The following is a 21,127-nucleotide window of genomic DNA, read 5'->3' on the forward strand; positions in this document are numbered from 1 at the left end:
CCGTGCTACCCGGGAATATTCTTACAAAATAAATTTACAAGATTACTGACAGAGCAATAAAAAAAATACTGTATGTATCCGATCATATTGGAATATATTTATCTGCTTTTCGGTAGGTTCAATTCAGTTCACTATAGACTAAATGCGTCACTTTAAAAAATTGAGAGTATTCGATCAGTCCGGCCTCAGCTTGTAGCCATTTTTAATTTAGCCTTCTGTCAGTTTGACTTTGCCCCACGTCCCTTTGACACATTCGCTTTTTTCCTTATGTATATCCAAGGTATCGGAAAGGTATGGGTAGATCAAAAAAACAATCTCATAGATAGATAAAGGTCTAGATAGATAGATAGATGTCTAGATAGATGTCTAGATAGATGTCTAGATAGATAGATAGATAGATAGATGCAGACAGTAATAAAAATAGGGTAATATGCAAATGTGGTTTAATGTGGGCTTTTACTCCCCCGGGTGGAGTTAAAGAGCCTCATTGGCCTGGCCCCTCTGCCAATTGATTCAACCCAATGGTTCCCGCAACTCAAAGAGTGTGCCAACCCCTGATTCGGCTTTTTTCTTCATGTTGCGCTACTCACAGCATCTGATTTTGGAGGTATGGGAGGCGGGGCAGCCAGCGTTGTCACCATGGTGCCCAGGGAGCCATCCATCGACGAGGAAGAATGAAAGGAAATGAGGTTGGGTTCCTTTCCCAGGCCATCCGTGTTTTGATGAGTCCACAGTTCCTCGTAAGGGATCTCCTCACTGGTCCTCATTTCAGCGTCCGTCCACTCTGGCGTCACATAATCCTGTTCCTCGCCCGGTGCGTCCCCGAGGTGGACCCCAACCGAGTCCCTGTCCGAGAAACCGCAGAGCGACAACTGTTGCAACGCCGGCGCCAATGTGTCCCGAGTCCTGTGGCGCGGACTCTTGCACTCTTCCGTAATGCACTCCAACTCGGGCCGGGTTTCCCTGACGGCCCGGGAGTACGCCTCAGGGTCGAAAGCGTAGCGTAGAAGGAGACTCTCCAGGGCGGTCGACTGCGCCGATGTCTCGGCCACGTTGAAGCGGGGCATGCATCGCAGTAGCAGGAAGTGGGAGGGAGAGACTTCCTGTCGGCGCAAGACCATGCAGAGCACCACGGTCTTGCTGACGATGTTGAGAAGTTTAAACCGGTGGCCTTCTCGTACCGCGTGGCGGTCGTAGGGGTTGCGCGGTGGCCGGGATGGCACCGAAACGTTCACGGGGAGACGCACCCGCTCGATGATGCTGCGCACCGTGTGCTCTCCGCCCAGCATGCCTTGCTCGAGGGGCGAACGCGTGCAAAAGCGGCCGCGGCAGTCGAACGGCAAGCTGACGCTCTGATTGGTCCGATGGTTCATGCACACTAGGCAAGGGGTTTTACCTATAAGATGAAAACATACTAAGTAGATCGAATCTGTTGCCCATGCATCAACAATTACCCCACAAAATTAAAAGGGTTGATTATAGTCATCGGGGAATTCAATTCATGATAGTTTTGGCAAAACTATCAAAATCTGTATTCAATTCAAGCCTTTAAACAACCTCCTTTAAAAAGAATACAAGCATTGTATACCTTTAACACACACATAACATCGTGATTGTCTTCCTGTCACCCTTTGTCAGTCTGTCTGCGAACCTCAGCTCACGCTAGGCAAGCCCTTTTCGACCCATACTTTCTCCTGTCCTGATTCCTGTTTGATTCCCGGGTCCGACCCCTATTCTGAACCTGACTACGTTTTTGCTCCCCCGTCCCGGCCATCGATCTGTTTTCCCCGGTCTCAGAACTCCCTTCGCCCGCCACGGAAATGACCACTTCCGCGTCTGAGTAACCTGCTCCTCACGATCAACAGTCTACGGATCCTGTATTCTACCCTTTCCCTTCTTCCTAATAAAACTCAGTCTGTCTTTGTCCTGGTCCTGACAGTTATAGTCCAGGTATTCCCAATGAAACATGATGATGCCCTTAGTATTTTTACCACATATCTTTCATTGAAGAGTGTATGTACTGGTAGGTCAGACATCCAAGGGTTAATTACAGACACCCCCCTACTTACAAACATTCGAGTTACAAACAACGGTAGAGACGAACATTTTTTTCGGGATGTCGAAAAATATCCGGACATTGCTGGAAGTTAGATTTTGTATCGTGTGCCCTTTTTCCGAGTACAGGACATTAATGTAGTGCTTCTTTCCACCACTACAGGCGTGTGGCGCTGCAAGGTCACCCAGCATCCACCCTGAAGAAGAAATCCGGCTTCCTCTTCCCAGTTAAACATACTACACTGTATCTCAAACTTTGACAATTTTATTGTTTAATATCTACTGCATCCATTCAATATGTTTGGTCAGTGTTTCTTTTGAAATGAAAGTGGAATAAGAAAGCTTGATGCGGTTGAGAAAATGGTTGGATCGATTGTTTTCGGCCATTTTTCTACCACTGAGGAGGAAGTTTCGACCTCTTGAAGCCCCAAAAAAGATTTTAACACAGGGCTCGAGCACAATTTTTCATGGCCAAATTCAAGCACTTTTTAAGGACTTTTAAAGACAATTTTCCAATTTCTCCAGTGTCATGAAAGAAGAAATCCGGTGTGAATTATGTATTCTGCAGAGCCTCGAATATATCTGCATTTTACAAATGTGATTTTTAATCTTGAGTGTGTATTTACCAAGACAAAGGATTTCTAGATCTTGAGTAAATTGCAAATATATTTGAGGATCTCAACAATACATGAAATTATTCCCCAAATAGGTGTTAAATTACAGTAATATGCAACTTACATTTTCAGTTGCAGGAAGTTCTTCCTATTACAATTTACCACTGGGAAACGCAACCTTAAGTTTTTGCATGGCCCACATTAAATGTCCAGTATTCGAACGTAAGACACTTATACACATTTTATAGTGCCCTGTTTAGATGTAGCATTCACTTGTTGTCAGGACCAGAACAGAGACAGGACCCACTTGCGTTTTATTAGGAGAAAGGGAAAGGGTGGCGCCCACAATACGGGGATTGCTGGACGCAGAAAGCAGGTCGCTCTGAACGCGGAAGTGGATTTCCGTGGCGAGCGATGGCGGTGTCGGGAACGGAAAAACAGGTCAGTAGCCGGGTCAGGAGAGCAAAAACGTGGTCGGGATCGGAAGCGAGTCGTAAGCCAGGAAAGGAGAGTAGACGTGGTCGAGGACAAAAGAGGTCGAAAGCCGGGACGGGATAGTAGACGTGATCAGGATCAAAAACGGGTCGAAGCCGGGGGACAGACAGGAGCAAAAAACAGGTTGGAGTCAGGGTCGAAAAAAAGGCTTGGCTAGTGTAAACTGAGTTGACAGAAAGGAGTGGGTTTAAATAGGGACAGGGAGCCAATCAGAGTCCGAGGCAGTTGGCGCCAAAGGACTGGGCACAGGTGCATCACATCAATAATCATGACACTTGTCCCGATGGGCACGACCTGTAGGAGGCGATGACACCTTATAGGAAAATACCGTACAAGACAAAAGCTAACTAATCATGAGGGAAGAAGAAATGCAACGGCAAAGTGAAGCCCCCACAGAGCAGTGTCCGCATCATTTTTAAGCAGATTTGTTTTGAGTCGTGGCAACAATTTCAAGTATATACAAGAACTTCACTTAGAATTCGAACATTTCTCGATCCCTAAAATCAAAATATCCAAATTTGATGATTTGAAGCACCCGAGCGAACCCTGAAAGTAGAAAATCCATTCTTACTTCGGGGAGTCTTTCCCAGGCGTCGTAAGAGTGCACCCAGTCCAGTCTTCTCCTTGGACGGAGTGGCACAGAGAAGCTCCGCCTTCCCCATGAGTGACAGCTCATCTCCAGCCTGTAGCGTGAAGCTGTACGGCTCGCTGTCCTCGCTAAACTCCCCTGAAACTACCTGCGCACTCGCACAAATGCACAAAATGTCAGAATAGTTCATGTGAAATAGAACACTACACGTTGTTTACAATAAATTCTTCAGTAGGGTTGCGGGGGTGCTGGAGCCCATCCCAGGCATATTTGGGCAATGGGCAGGGGACACCCTGACCTGGTGGCCAGTCAGTTGCAGGGCTCTCAGAGACAGACAACCATTCACTCGCTCATTTACACCTAGGGACAAGGAAACCCATGCAAGCACGGGGAGAACATGCAAACTCCGCACAGGAAGGCTGGTAGCTGGTTTTGATCCCATGACCTCAGAACTGTGCGGCAGATGCATGATGGTGTGGTATGCTGGTAGCACTACTGTCATGAATACTGATGTGAATCAACTGTGCCCGCTCCTTTGGCGCCAACTGCCTCGGACTCTGGCTCCCACTCCCGTCTGACGCCTTTTGTCAGTCCGTCTGCGAATCTCCGTGATACAAGGCAAGCCTTTTTTGACCCTGACTCTCACCTATCCCGTTTTTGCTCCTGTTTGTCTCCCGCTACGACCTGTTTTGATCTCGACCACATCTGCTCTCCCGTCCCGAATTACGACTTGTTTCCAACCCAGACCACGTCTTGCTCTCCCAGGCCCGGCTACCGACCAGTTTTCCGCCACTGTCACCGCCATCACTCACTACGGAAGATCCACTTCCGTGTTCTGAGCAAAAGCTGAGTACAACAGCGAACACCAGATCATAGGCGCACCCCTTCCTCGTTCCTTCAATAAAACTTGTGGTAAGCGTTACGCGAGTGGGTTCTGTTTCCATTCTGGTCCTGACAACTACATAGGACAGAAAAATATAAAGATTCATAAACACCGCCCAGAAAATCTTTGGCGGCTCTCTACCCAGTCTGGAGGATATTGACGGCTTGTGATACCATAGCAGAACCATTAAAAACATTTTTCTCTTATTAGTTTCTATTACGTGTTTATTTTGGAGTGCCGTGTCAAATCTTTTTGCAAGTCAATAATTACAGGTGTATATGCATATATTGTCACGGTTGCCATGGTGCCCAATTGGCCCCGCCCGTGTGGCGCCAGCTATGCCTCATTAACAGATTAGCTTTCCGTCGTTTTAAGCTCAGTGCTCAGTCAACGAACCTCTGCCCCGCAAGACGTGGGTTTTGACTCGGCCCTGTTTTCCTGTTGGTATTCCCTGTCCGGTATTGTTCCCGTTTATTTTGTCCTGTTTAATTTCGGTTTCCAGTTTTGATTCCGTCTATTTTTGTCCTGTTTATGTCGCAGGCCAGGAACGGAGATGGGGCCCAATAGCATTCGTTTGACTCCGTTTTTATTAAGAAAGAGAACCGTGCTTGCATCCACGATCCGATGATCATCAGTCACGGGTAGCAGATAGCAGGAACGCGGAAGTGGCACTTCCGTGTCGAGCGAGGGTAGTCGTTGGCAGCGAAAAAACAGGTCGACGGCCGGGGTAGAGGAGCAAAACAGAAACAAGTCCAGAAAAGAAGTCGGTAACAGGTATCAGGCAGGAAACAGGGCAGGATAATGTCGGAGAGTACAATAGCTTGCCTAGCTGAGAGCATAGGTCCGCAGAAGGTCTGTCGGCTCCCTTTCGGAAGATGGGAATTTAAAAAGAGTCCAACAGCCAATCAGGTCCCGTGGCTGTTGGCGCCAACGAGGCAGCCGCAGGTGCCCCGAATAAGTAATAGTGACAGTTTATTATTTTCTCCAGTTTTCATTCCCATCTAGTTTCTCCTGTTTATTTTCAATTCGTTATGTATCCTGTCTGTCCCCTCCTGTCTGGTATCGACCCCATCTGTCCGATATCCACTTGGGCAATTGGAATCGATCTCGTCTGCCTCTGGCTTCCTATCATTCCACGCCAGACTGCTGCCTAACGTGCATGACTCCCCATTTCCCGTAAAATAAGGCCTGTGTGAGAACGTCATGCGATTGGGTCCTGATCCAGTTCTGGTTCTTGACATATATCCTACATGAGCATCCGTACGCAAGGATGCCTTTAAATCCAGTGCCTATCCAGACATGCTATTTGCGCTCTACTGAATGTCATTGTTGTTTGGATAACCAATTTACAGCTTTGTCATTGTGCATGCTGCCCAGTGTTTTGACCCGTGAGTCTGCATAATGTCGAAAGTGTCGTGGAGTCTAAAGAGAGCAATGGAGCGCAACCTTGACGCTGAAAGCAATTGTTTCCATGACAAAGACTCGGTCGGGGAACGCTCCGGCAACCTCTTCCACACTGGAAAAGTACTGGACGGGGTCCCTGATGTCTCGGTCTTCGTCCAACAATTTGAACTTTCCTGCAAAGAGATGAATGAATGAATGAATGAAAACTTTATTTGAACATCAAAATACAAACAGAACAAAGACAATAACTCAACAACAAAATGTTACATAATATGTTCGAAAAGGGGTAGTCAGAAGCAAATGCTTTATTCCCTACCCCTTCATCTTCCCTATTAAACACACCAATGATGGAACAACAATTGTAATGATATTAATAATAACAGTTATGATCTAACAATAGCAACTATAACACAAAGTTAACCATAGTTCTAGACGCACTATTCCGAATCTCTCGTATCACCCATTTTCTTCATCTCTGTATTCCGCCAAAAATGTTTTTTTTGTATTTGAATTCGAACAAGTGAATAGTTGGACATTGTTTGATCTCGTCTTGTAAATTGTTCCAAAGTTTGACTCCGCACACAGACACACACATACTTTTCCTGGTTGTTCTCACCTTTGGGATTATGAATTTACTATAGCCCCTTAAATTATAGTTTCCTTCTTTCTGAATGAATAATTTATGGATGTTTTCTGGCACTATGTTTTTGTTGACTTTAAATAGCAGTTGTGCAGTGAAAATTTTGACTCTAAATTGTGACACTGGGTTTCAGGACGTGCAAGCTTCGTCCGTGTACAAGATTAGGGATGTTGTAAAAGGTTTTGGATGACAGCGGCACAAAACACCCCTACGACCTATGACCCGGCACCGGCCATCCAGCCAATCGGCAGGGTCGTCATAGTGATGGGTGAAGGACCCCCATTCTCACTCAGTGCAGAAACATATCACCATGGAGACACCTCCACACTCGGGTGCACATACAAGCCTTTGCCTTTCTTCCTCGTTGCCACCGCGGCCTGTTAATCTTCCATGGCCGGTGATGGGAAAGAGGAAGCCATGCAAGCTTGTACCACTCTGTTTTTCTTAGACCGCTTCGAGTTTTTGACTAGGTTTCAAGTGGCTCCCGTCAATAACAGTTTTAAATGCTCTAGCCTTCATCTCCAAACAGAAGAGCAGCTTCAGCGACAGACTGCTGTCACAGTCTTGTTCCACAGATAGACTGAGGAGATAATTTCTTCCTCATGCCATGAGGCTCTATAACTCCACCCGGGGGAGTAAAAGCCCACATCAAACCCCATTTGCATATTACCCTATTTTTATTACAGTGTGTATTTTCCGTAGCACTATTAAAATACTCTATGTAAACACGTTATATTGGGTATTTTTGTATTCTATTTCTTTGATTTTATTATTATTTTATTTTCAACACATTATTCATTTATTTATAAATTTCACAAGGATACTACTGGAAGAGTGAATTTCCCGACGGGGATGAATAAAGCATCTATCTATCTAACTATCCATCCGCCTAGCTAGCTATACATCTATCTATCTGTCTAGCTATCTATACATCTTTCAATCTATCTGTCTCGCTAGCTATACATCTATCTATCCGCCTAGCTAGCTATACATCTATCTATCCGTCTAGCAAGCTATACATCTATCTATCTATATATCTATCTGTCTAGCAAGCTATACATCTATCTATCTATCCGTCTAGCTATCTATACATCTATCTATCCGTCTAGCTAGCTATACATCTATTGATCTATCCGTCCAGCTAGCTATACATCTACCTATCAATCCGTCTAGCTAGCTATACATCTAGCTATCTATCCGTCGAGCTAGCTATACATTTATCTACCTATCCGTCGAGCTAGCTATACATTTATCTACCTATCCGTCGAGCTAGCTATACATCTATACACCTATCTATCTAGCTAGCTATACATCTATCTGTCTAGCTAGCTATACATCTATACATCTATCTATCTATCTAGCTATACATCTATCTATCTATCTATCTATCTTCTCACTCAAATTTCAACCTAAATGCTGTACTGAATGACGAGAAAGCCTTAATAATAATAAAAATCGTCAGGACCAGAACAGAGACGGGACCCACTTGCATGCGTTTCTCTTAGTTTTATTGGGAAGAAGGGAAAGGATGGTACACGCGATCCGGGGATCGCTGGTTGAGGGGAGCAGGTTGCTCAGACACGGAAGTGGTATTTCCGTGGCGAGCAATGGTGGTGTCGAGAGCGGGAAGAAACATGTCAGTAGCCGCCTACAGGAGAGCAAAAATCATGGTTGAGAGCAGAAAATGGGTTGGAGCCAGGAAACAGACGGGAGCCAGAACAGGAGAGAGTAAGGGTCGAAAAGCTTGCCTAGCGTAGCTGAGGTTCGCAGACAGACTGACAACCGATGACAGGATGACGGGGGTTTAAAAAGTGACAGGGAGCCAATCAGCGTCCAAGGCAGTTGGCGCCAAAGGAGCGGGCACAGGTGCTTCGCATCAGTAATCATGACAAAAAAATAATAATACATTGTATTTTGAAGCGCCTTTCAGGACACCCATGGTCGTTGTACATATGATTAAGATACAACAATGAACGAAGAGTAAAACAAGCAAGTCATAAATAGCCAATAAAACACATTATAGTTAAAAGGGGCGGTGAGTGAGGCAGATGGTCAAGAAAATATAAGTCTGAAGAGGTGAGTTTTGAGACTGGATTTGAAGGTGGATTTCGGAGGTCAGGCGGCAATGAGTTCCAGAGCTGGGGGGCAGAGCGGCTGAAAGCTCTTCTCCCCATGGAGCCGAGGCGGCCAGGGGGTATAGTGAGATGGAGGGAGGAAGATGATCTGAGGGTGCGGGATGGCGTAAAGCTCGTACTTCTTCTCAAAGACAGTTTTTTTTGGCCTGAGAGGGAGGGCAGACTATAAGTTTATCCTGTTTTAATTATTCCACACCTGCAAAAGAGTTTGCATAGGATGCCAGTTCATTATTTTGACAATAATACCTCACTATTGTGGGCAGCACCGCAGCGCAGTGGTTAGCGTGTGTGCGGCACAGTTCTGAGGTTGTGAGATCTAACCTCCTGTGAGGAGTTTGCATGTTCTCCCCGTGCTTGCGTGGGTTTCCTCCGGGCACTCTGGTTTCTTCCCACATTCCAAAAACATGCACGTTCAGGTTAATTGGCCGGTTTAAATTGTCCCTTGGTGTAAATGAGCGGGTGAGTAATTGTCCCTGGGTGTGAATGAGCGAGTGAGTAACTGTTCCTAGGTGTGAATGAGCGAGTGAGTTGTCCTGCGACTGGCTGTCAACCAATTCAGGGTGTCCCCTGCCCACTGCTCGAAGATAGCTGGCATAGGCTCCAGCAACCCCGCGACCCTACTGAGGATAAGCGGTGCAGATGATGAATGAATGAATGACCTTACTACTGTTTGTAATTTTCACTATTATGCATTGTTCACATCATTGTCTCTATCGGCCAGTAATCTTGCTGTTCTTTAATTTTCCACACCCTTTCGGTGGATCTGCTTTTTGTAACTGTAGAAAGAGCTGAAGGGAGTATGAGAAAAATCCATGTTTTATGTGTCTGCAGAGGTAACATCACCGACAATTTTCCATCATTGACGGATTTTGATGGAACAGTCTTTTTTAGCAAGACAAACCCTACCCTAAACATCAGATATTCATGGTTTAAATCCATCCATTATCTGCACGGCCTATCCTCAGTAGGGTAGCGGGAGTGCTGGAGCCCATCCAACAGGGCACACAGAGACAGACAACTCACTCACTCGCTCATTCACCCCTAGGGGCAATTACTCACTCACTCATTCACACCTAGGGACAATTCGGTTAGGCCAATCAACCTGACATGCACGGTTTTGGAATGTGGGAGGAAACCGGAGTGCCCGGGGGAAATCTACGCAAGCACGGGGAGAACATGCAGACTACACAAGGGGAGGTTCGATCTCATGAGCTCAGAACTGTGCCGCACACTGCTCCTCTGTGCTTCATGGTTTTCAATGATGAGCAAATAATAATCAATATTTTGGATATATATATATATATATATATATATATATATATATATATATATATATATATACTGTATATCCTTTTTTAAAAATATGTTTTTTTTGCAGTTTTGTGCATGGAGCCAATTATTCCATTTTAAAACGCAAAAAGTGACTTTGTTTTTGTCCAATACAAACTACCAAATTTTGTATTTTGTATAGTTTAATATAAAGTGGCCCTATGTTTATGAAACAAAATGATCAATAATTGATAATTAGGTTTTTTCCCCCAATAAAGTAACAAATATTTGTTTTTATTTCTTTCCAAGAACACCACATTATCGGGGTAATTTTCTTTTCAACAAAACGACCTAATTTAGGGGTTGCTTGTTCTTAAAGCGACAGTGTCTGGTATTTAGCTAAGGACAAAAAACAATTTGTTAAAAAAAAAATTAAAAATAAGCAAAAATACAACTATCATATAAACGTGCATTTAAAGGAATACTAGACAAGAAATGTGCATATATTTTTGTCACGGTTGCCATGGCGTCCAATTGGCCCGCCCGCAAGGCGCCAGCTGCGTCTCGTTAACAGATTGGCTTCCCTGCTATTTAAATTCAGTCCTGTCACTCTCCTTTTGTCAGTCCGTCAACGAACCTCTGCCCTGCAAGACGTGGGTTTTGACTCGGTCCTGTTTCCTGTTGGTATTTCCTGTTTGGTATTTTTCCCGTTTATTTTGACCTGTTTAATATCGGTTTCCAGTTTCGTTCCCCTCTAGTTTATCTTGTTTAATTTCGATATCCTGTTTTGATATCAATCCTGTCTGTCCCATCCTGTCCGGTATCGACCCCATCTGTCCGATATCTGATCGTCTGCCTCTGGCTTCCTATCATTCCACGCCAGACTTCTGCCGAACGTGCATAACTCCCCATTTCCCGTAAAATACAAAAGCTTGTGTGAGAAACGCCACGCATTTGGGTCCTCATCCAGTTCCGGTTCTTGACAATTTTACATAACATGCGCCTCACATAAAGGGAGCTGTAGGCCATCTTGCTGCTACAGAAACAAAAACGAAAAAAACACAAACACCTAAAAAGGCTGGGCAAAAAAATGAGAATAGGGAGCATAATGGTCACTTTGAGTTTCTCTAGTTTGTTTTCCTTGTGCTTTTAGCACTCGTTTTTACACCGGCAGCTAGTGGTCAAATAATAATACACACTGTCCCTTTAAAAACCCATGAAAGCTGGGTTGAATTCACAAAAGTAGTGGATCAGTCCATTCCAGTGGCAAAATGTGTTGTTTCTGCTCCAACTGTAAAAGTAGTTGAGTAATATTTTGTCATTATTGCAAAAGATCATGTCGCACATGGTCAGAAAGCTCCATTCACAACACGGCATCATTCAGCTTTTCTATACTCATCACTCGAGAAAGAGAGCAAGAAAGAGAAGAGCATCCTGTTGTGTGTTCCCTGGGGGTCTTAAAGAGTTGGGCTGGGGGGCTGGGGGGCTGGATTGCTCTCTTCCGAAACATATTTGGGCTTCCTGGATGAAGTCATCATGCAGACATTAGCTTATCACTTATGTTTCTTCTGGAACTTAAGTCACCACATGTAAAAATAACTATTATTGAAATCTTTAAATAGAAAACTATTTCCCGGACTATGAGGCAATTATTGATCAGTTGACATATTTTAATGATGACCAGAAAGAAAAAGAAAAAAAGAAAGAAAGAGAAAGAATGAAAGAAAGAAAAAAGAAAGAATGAAAGAAAGAAAGAAAAAGGAAAAGAAAAAAGAAAGAAAGAAAAAGGAAAGAAAGAAGAATAAAAGAAAAAAAGGAAGAAAGAAAGATAAAAAGAAGAAAAAAAGAAAAAAAGGAAGAAAGAAAGAAAAAAAGAAAAAAGAAAGAAAGAAAGAAAGCTAGATAGCTAGATAGATTAGATACTTTATTCATCACTGTAGGGAAATTCACACATCCAGCAGTATCCTTGTGTTGAAAAATAAAATCATAAAATAAAAGATACAGAATACAAAAATACCCAATGTAACATCTTGCTATAGAGTATTTAAATAGAGCTAAGGAAAATACACACTGTAATAAAAATAGGGAAATATGCAAATGTGGGGGTGGGGTTTAATGTGGGCTTTAATCCCCCTTTTACTGTTGTTTCACTTTTTTCAGCTAAACCTACGCGTCGTGAGAGACAAACATACAGCCATTTATTCATATTTGTCAGGTCAACAAAGCAGTTTTCTTCATTAGGTTCAAAACGACCAAACTACCTCCCACAATGTCCTTGTCATCGTTTAATTCAGAACCTCGTGCCCTTCGTAAAGACTTTGGAAGTCTGACAAAATTCTTGCGGTCCGGCCCAATAATCACATCAACAATTTGGCACCGTGACTAAAAATTGTGATGATGAAATAAGACATGCCTTTTCATGTGTCGTCTGCATCCCTAAGGTTCTAGTGGATGGGATCTGCCGCACTCCACGCCGTGATCTGGGTTCGGTTCGCGTTGCACTCAAAGTTATGTGATTGTATGCATTTGTGATCAGTAATCAATTCTGACTTTTTTGTTTTATGCAACCTTGGCCCTTACAGTAGTTCTAATTCCATGCGCCTTATAGTCTGATGCGCCATATACAATATAAATAAAACCTATATCAAAAGTCCGATTTTTGGAGGTGCTCCTTATAATCTACTGTGCCTTATTGTGTGGAAATTACGGTAAGTACAATCTTCCTCCATCCGGTTGACCTCAACTCATATTCGTTTCTTACAAAAAGGAGCCAAGGAGGTGACGTCAGCCCTCAATCAGTAGAGGAAGTGACAAAAGAGGAGGTATAAAGATCCAGTTACACTCCGAATAATACAACCGATTGCAGGGAAGAGATGTGGTGAGGTCATAGTGAGTAGACGCCTCCACATCCAGCATTGAAGTCAATCAAGTGTATTGATGGTACCTCAAAGCTTCTTTCCGCCAGGTGGCGCTGTGAGAGGTCACCCAGCATCCACCCAGAAGTAAAAAAAATCTGCTTCCTCTTCCTAGTTGGTGTGTAAACTTTCTATACTGTCTATGTCTATACTAGCTCAAGAGCTTTGACGTTTTTATTGTTTAATATCTAATGCATCCATTCAATATCTATCTATCTATCTACCTTGGTCATATCCCTCCTCAAGAGGGGTGACCGACAGCAAGACATACACATACAATAACAAAGAAAATAAAGGGAAAACAAAATAGCAAAAAACACACACAAATTTTTTTTAGACCATGACCAACCCAATTGCCCAAACACCCAAACAAGTTAGGCACCTCGGCATCTAAGTTGGTCATGCTTTCGTCCCTCCAGATGAAACGGGACACCAGAAAGCGGCCGTGTCACTCGGGTCAGGGTGACACAACACACTCTTTTGTTCAACAGCAGGGCCCGACAGATTTCACTGGTTTACCCCTGCCGCATCATACGGGTGCCCAACCCATCCTTGAGAACGCGTCCACAATCCCACTATCCTTTCACAACACCTCTCCACTCCTTCCTATCACCAACAAAAGCTCTAGCTTCCATTATATTTAGACCTCTTTCCTGCAGTGCACTCAATGCCATCCTTCCACGTCAAACGCGGCCTTCCTCCTGGTCTCCTTCCATTGACTTCTGCTCTGTAGATCCTCTTCAACATTCGCTCCTCATCCATCCTCTCCATGTGTCCAAACCAACCGAGTACTCTCTCATCCACACACTTGCTCAGTTCCACGACTACTCCAGTTCTGTCTCTCACAATTTCATTTCTCAATCTATGCAATCTTGTCACTCCTAACATACTCCTCAAACACTTCATCTCAAAAACATTTAATTTCCTTCTTAAATCTGCGTTCAGGCTCCAAGTCTCTGCAACATACAACAGTCGGCACAAACACACTCTCATACAGTCCCCTCTTAACATCCATGCTCATACTCTTGTTGTTCATCACTCTCCTCAGAGCACCCAAAACCTTGCTTCCTTGATTCACTCTGTGCAATACCTCGCACTCCATTCCACCGACTGCAGCCACATCACAACCCAAGTACCTAAAGATTTCGACTTCTTCCAGCACCTCTCCATGCAACCTTATTTCTAAAGTCATGCCCATTCCATCACGTGAACACTTCATCACCTTACTCTTCCCAACATTCACACATAACTTGGACGTATCACACACTCTTCCAAACTCCATTACCAACCAGATCAAAGAGATCAAAGTCAGCAGAGAAGTTAATGTTGTGACTCATTTAATTTGCAGATCTGATTTCCCCCTATGTTCCGGCCCGAAGCCCTCGTTCTGAGAGCGCCGGTCTTCTGGTGATCCCAAGAGCCAAGAAGTGTTCCGCTGGTTCGAGAGCGTTCTCCATCCGGGCACCGGTGTTGTGGAATACTCTTCCCCCTGAGATCCGATCTGCAACCTCAGTGGAAATGTTTAAATCTAAGCTTAAAGCTCACTTCTACTCTATAGCATATGAATAATCTAAACTGCTCATGTGTAATAACCTGTGAAGCCCTTTGAGACTCTTTGTGATTAAGGGCTATACAAAAAAAAATGACTTGACTTGACTTCTCAATGTTTCCTCAGAATCAGCCACAAGCGCTGTGTCATCTGCAAACAACAACTGACTTACCTGCCACACTGTTCCACTCTTGTCCATCATCTCTACACCTCTGCCAAATACTCTTGCATTCACCTCTCTCACCACGCCATCCATGTACACATTAAACAGCCATTCAATATGGTTGGTGTAAAGAGTTAAGAAGAGGCGAGCCGTTTCTTTTGAAATGAAAGTGTAATAGGAAAAATTAATGCGGTTGAGAAAATCATTGGATCTCTTTTTTCCGGCCACTTTTTACCACGGAGGAGGTAGCGCATCTTCCAAAAGTAAGTTACACTCAACTTTTTTTGTCTTTATAGAGCATATTATTTTATGAAATGTTTATATTTTAGTACAAAACAATACAGGTTACTTATACAGTCTTGTCTATACTATCTCTAGCATGCTAAGAACTTGGACATTTTTATTGTTTAGTATCTTGTGCATCCATTCAATACGGTTGGTGTAAAGTATAAGGAAGAGGCGAGCCGTTTCTTTTGAAATGAAAGTTGAATAAGAAAGCTTGATGCGGTTGAGAAAATGGTTGGATTGCTTTTTTTCAGCCACTTACTACCCAGGAGTAGGATGTCGCCTAAAACTTGAAGCCCATCTTCCAAAAGTAAGTTACACTTAACTTTATTTATCTTTATAGAGCATATTATTTTATGAAATGTTTATTTTTTTGGTACAAAACAATACAGGTTACCTATTCAAGCTTTAAACATACTTATATAAACCTTAAACATACAAAACATAGCACTGAAGCAATTTACGAACAAATTCAACTTACAAACGACTGACCAGAATCTTGTTCGTAAGTAGGGCAGCGTCTAAAGAAAAATGGTAACTACTGTTGTTACGACTTGGCGCGCACTTTGGGATATCTCACAACCCTCAGCCAACCCCCCCACCCCATCTGCACCTCAAATAATTTTCTCCTCTGATATATACAATTCGGGTAGGTAAGCCTTATTGACTTTAAAACAGTGAATTTCTCCTAAATGTGAGATATTTCATACTGGATGGAACTCACAAGCTTTTGGTAGCTAATGAAGGATTTTATACATTTGACTATAAAGGATTTTTTACGATTGAAAACAAATTACACAAAATGCAAAAGATATTCACTGACTGGGCTGTGGTGCGAGCTCAGGGCACCCTGGTGGAAAATGTTTACAGGAACGGCGGGAACGGGACGTACAGCTGATAAGATAATCAGCACATCCAGACGCTGATGACGCAGAAATGCGCTGATGACGTAGAAACTGTGTTGTTTTGAGTACCCCAGACATCGGGACTCTTCTACGAGATGCTGAAGCACAGGGGGCTTTCTTGGCGCGCCCATGGGAGGAGTCGGCACGCCATTATGCGGGGAGAAGATGGCCAATAGGGGAGAGCTAAAAGACTTGAGAAAAAGGCTTCCCACAGAAGCAAACAACACTAATTCAGCTGTTTTCGATGGAGTACACTAAGTTAAAATGTTAATGAAATTAAATCTGCCTCGTGTGGAAATGTCGGCTTTCCTGTTCATCTTTTCCCTCAAGAAACGAGCGCGCATAAATTGTTGGGTGAATATAGGTTGTGTTTGGTTAATGGATTCAGATAACTAATTCGAACAATTTAGTAAACGGTACATTTTAATAACAATTCCCAACACTAACAATATGAATGAATGGATGTTAACTGTTTTACTGTTTTTAGCTGGAGTACAGTAAACCATGATAGATAGAGAGCGCCAATCAAATGAGTGTAACTCTGCATCATCTCACCGTGATATTGCAGTGGGATGTCAATCTTGGGCCCGATGACATAATGGCCTTCTTCCAAACTATGAGCCGTTACTGTGGTCCACTGACGACAGGAGTGGAGCAACACCAAATCTTCTTCTGATAACCCCTCAACACATTCACCTGAGAAAGAAAAGACATGCATTTTGTGAGACAACACTGGGACAAACAAGACCACTCTGGAAAACTTGAAATAAAGGTGACATTCTCCTCATGTTGAGGTTTTGAGTTTTTCCTTGTCTGCACGTTGGTTTTAGATCAGGGGATGGTGTATCGTAGTTTTGCAGTCTTTTGAGATATTTTGTAATTTAGGGCTATACAAATAAAAGGGACTTGACTTGACTTGGTGAACAAGAAAAATACAGTTACATTTGTGTTTTTTTCTGATGATACAGCAAGAAGAGGTGTTTTAAGAGGGCGATCCAGTCCTAGTGTGAAGATGGAGAATTGCAATTTCCCACTTCCGTTAAACGCAGAACGACCTAAACACTAGAATGTCGACTGCAGAACGTCCCGGCTTATGACCTGTTTCTGACGCCGACCCCGTTTTTGCTATCCTGTCCCAGCTATCGACCTGTTTTTCCGTCCTTGACTCCGCCATCGCTTGCTACGGAAGGTCCACGTCCGGGTTCAGATCGCAAACAGAGTACGAGAATGACTTGCTTCCCGCACCTAGCGAACGCCGGATCGTGGGCGCAGCCCTTCCTCTTTCCTTGAATAAAATTGTGAGTAACGCAATTGGGTCTTGTTTCCGATCTGATCCTGACAGTGGAAATAAAGAAATACCTAAAACTATAGGTCATATAAATAAACACATGAATAAATCACATAATAAATACATTTAATGACATAAATGCAATAGATTTAAATACAGGGTGTCCCTAAAATGTATAGACATTTTAGCAGCCGATTGCTCAAATAATTATTCTTTCTTGATAGAATGAACCAATTGAACCGAGTGACAGCAAGACTTTGAAACTGTCATGATTACCGATATGCTTCACCTGTGCCTCGGACTCTGATTGGCTCTCTGTCCCTATTTATACCCACTCCTATCTGTCTCCTGTTGTCAGTCTGTCTGCGAACCTCAGTTTACACTAGGCAAGCCTTTTTTTTTTTTGACCCGGACTCCGACCTTTACCAACCCCGACCACGTTTTTGCTCTCCTGTCCCGTGGAAGTGGAACTTCCGTGGCGGTGTCGGGAACGGAAAACGGGTCAGTAACCGGGAAAGAAGAGCAAAAATGTGGTCGGGTCGGAAGCGAGTCGTAAGCCAGGAAAGAAGAGTAGACATGGTCGGGGACAAAAAGAGGACAAAAGCCAGGAAGGGGCAGTAGAAGTGGTCAGTATAAAAAAAAAACGGGTCGAAGCCGGGGGACAGACAGGAGCAAAACCGGGACAGGTGGGGGTCAGGGTCGAGAAAGGCTTGCCTAGAGTTAACTGAGGTTCGCAGACGGACTGACAGGAGTGGGTACAAGTACTGATCGGGAGCCAGTCAGAGTCTGAGGCAGTTGGCGCCAAGGGAGCTGCCGCAGGTGATTCACGTCCGTAATCATGACTCTTGAAGCTCGTCTTCCAAAAGTAAGCTAAACTTTATTTTTCTTTATCAAGCACATTATTTTATGAAATGTTGATGTTTGAGTACAAAACAATGCAGGTTACCTATGCCAGCCTTAAACATACTTCAATAAACCTTTAACATACAAAATATAGCACTAAAGTAACTAACGAGCAATTTCAACTTACAAACAATCGTCCAGAACGTAGGGGAGCATCTGTACAGTATTGCGATTGGTACCTGGAACGAAAATGCACTTTCCCACAAGGATTGTGTGGAGTAATAAGGCTACACTCAAATTAAATCCTACCATCAACAGACAAAACTGCGCCTATTAAGAATCTAAGAATTGACGTATTATGGTCGACCACATTAAATTTACCAGGAATTACTTCCTGTAGCATTTCAGACTAATATTCCGTTCTTCAAAGTCAAGTCTGTCTACCGTCTTTGGTTCTATAACGAAAGAATAAATAATAGAGCCATCAGCGGCTAAAATGTCTGCAGTATTGTGTCATTTTTGGTCATTTATTCAGTTCAGTACTTATTTTCTTGCGTATTTTGTCAATAGAAAATGATATTTTAAGGGAGGGGGCGGGTGAAAGGGGCTGAGCTTTTCACCTATTTGTTGATTGATATCGAAAAAACCTCAATGCCGACTGATTTTTTCGAAAATCTATTCCTTTTACAAATTTAAACAAGAACAAAATCTTGGCTTAAGACGGCTGCTTTAATTTGAAGATTTTGTGTGTGAATATACTCCATTAATTTTTTGCGTACGGCGTGAAGGGCGCAAATGCCACAAATGCCGCTTTGATGGAGGTTTGTTTGATTCTCAGTCCACCTGTGGATGGACCTTCTTCGTCTTTTCTTGTAATCCTTTTTGACATACCGTGTATTTTAATATGTGATCATTTTTAAGGTGCTGGAACAAATAACTTGAGTTTCTTCTGGACCTAGCGACTACGCAAAAGCAAATTCTGCAACGGGCGTTTTCTTCTGTTCCACGTCCGCTTCGTCAAAACCAAAATAGGTCCAAACAAGTGATGTACCGCCCTTCTTCCTTCTTGTTTGTTGACTCTAGGACTATGTTTATGGAGTCCGCCATGTCACTCAATGGGCTCGCAAGACGAGTGCGGAATAGTGTGGTGCTTGCAGACTTTGAATCAGGTGTATTGGCTTGTCAGGTAGGCGCCTTGCATGGCTGACTCCCTATTGGTGTGTGAGTGTGTGTGTGAATGGGTAAGTGTGAAGCACATTGTAAAGCGCTTTGGGAGGTCTTTATGGACTTGAAAAGCGCTATATAAATGCAGACCATTTACCATTAATCACGTTTGATTTCCATTTTGGTAAAAGATGACCACGCCCTATTTTATCAAACAAGCGGACGTGCTTTTTTTTAATATTCCAGAGACAGCTCGTATTTCGCGCGTAAAAATAGAGGGCGTGATAAAATCTGCTGCTTTATGTCATAAGGTTGGCATGTATGATAAAACCCTCGTTCGCATCTTGCGTATAAATGATAGCGACACCCTAGTCTTTATTGTGTATCATCATTCAGGAGTGAAAACCAGTAGCTGGTGAAATGATGTGCCCACCACACCAACTCAACGTAACGTGCGTTTTGTGTCCGATGGCGCGTGACAGGAATGAGACGCGTAAAGCAGGATGCAGACTTTCCGTGACTGGCGGTTTAGTATTCAGCGCAACTCATGACACGTCGCATAATTTGCATATGAAAAGAATTGAGCGGCACTTTGCAGCACAACAGACACTTTGTGGCTTTTCCGGGCAGCTCTGGACGAGAACAAGTTGGACGGAACACCCTCATCGCGTTCCCAAAGTCAAGCAAGCCCCCCGATGCGCGGGCCCCTTTGGAACTGAGCGGAACGTATTACAAGAAGCCTGCAGATGATGCTCATTTTAAATTTAAAGGGACTTGTAGCACTTTGAGTCGCTGCGGTTTGTATTCTTGCTTGTGATTTTTAGCACTCATTTTCGCATGCAAAACCGATTATAGCGACTTATAGTGATCGAGTAAATCAGAGGCGGGAGCCTCAAATTGTCATCCATCTAATCGCCCAAATTACTGATACTCAAAATAATAGATATGTAATTTAATATAGACAAAGCGGAATAAAATGCACTGAAAAACAGCTTTTGCCCGGAAACAAGGTTTAGCAGCTTTGATTTGTTTGATTTGTCTTAAAATACATGGTGCGACTCTCGCTGAGGAAAATCGAAATATTTTGCTTTCATGCCTCTTTGAGTCAAAAAGGTTCCCGACCCCTGCCATCTAGTGGTCAAATAACACACACTGTCCCTTCAATGAATCAAACTTGTAACATAACTACACTAAAGGATGCAACCCTCCCCAAAAAATGTAATTGGTTTTAAAAAACATGCCCCTTGACACCCATTTTGGTTATACAGACGCTGCCCAACTTACGAACGAGATCCGGACGTTCGTTCGTAAGTTGAATTTGTTTGTAAGTTGCTTCTTATGTTTAAGGTTTATATAAGTATGTTTAAAGCTTGAATAGGTAACCTGTATTGTTTTGCACTAAAAAATAAACATTTCATAAAATAATATGCTATATAAAGAACTTACTTTTGGAAGATGCGCTTCAAGAGGTCCTCCCTTGTGGTAAAAAGTGGCCGAAAAATGCATTTTGACCATTTTCTCAACCGCATCAAGCTTTCTTATTCCACTTTCATTTCAAATAAAACGGCTCTTCTCTTCTTTACACTTTACACCGACCATAGCGAATGGATGCACGAGATATTTAACAATGAAAATGTCAAAGTTTTTAACGCGCTGGAGATACAGTATAGTATGTTTCGACACGAACTATGAAGAGGAAGCCGTCTGTGGTCTGTACAGCTCTTTGAGACTCCTTGTGATTAAGGGCGTCACAAATAAACATGACTTGACCTTGACTTGACTGAAGTTTTGAGTTTTCCCTTGCCCTCATGTAGCTTTTAGATCAGGGGATGGTGTCATAATAGTCTGTAGTTTGCAACAGTCTGCGGTCTGTGCAGCCCTTTGAGACTCCTTGTGATTAAGAGCGTCACAAATAAACATGACTTTGCTGA

At 43.2% G+C, this 21,127-nt stretch overlaps 1 protein-coding gene across 1 annotated transcript in view; it reads right to left on the minus strand.

Annotated features, from left to right (window-relative positions):
* garem2 (GRB2 associated regulator of MAPK1 subtype 2) overlaps positions 1 to 21,127 on the minus strand; it is a 34,978-nt gene that overhangs the window by 12,616 nt on the left and 1,235 nt on the right. Inside the window, exons 2-5 of the mRNA XM_088325172.1 lie at positions 16,457 to 16,597; positions 6,083 to 6,213; positions 3,736 to 3,901; positions 591 to 1,396 (exon numbers count right to left, since the gene is read on the minus strand). Of these exons, the coding sequence (XP_088181298.1) occupies positions 591 to 1,396; positions 3,736 to 3,901; positions 6,083 to 6,213; positions 16,457 to 16,597 (1,244 nt within the window). The remainder of the gene's footprint in view (positions 1 to 590; positions 1,397 to 3,735; positions 3,902 to 6,082; positions 6,214 to 16,456; positions 16,598 to 21,127) is intronic.

This window comes from Urocampus carinirostris, chromosome 20 (assembly GCF_059441175.1).
Source record: "Urocampus carinirostris isolate Australia breed hairy pipefish chromosome 20, RoL_Ucar_1.0, whole genome shotgun sequence".
NCBI classification, from domain to species: domain Eukaryota; kingdom Metazoa; phylum Chordata; class Actinopteri; order Syngnathiformes; family Syngnathidae; genus Urocampus; species Urocampus carinirostris.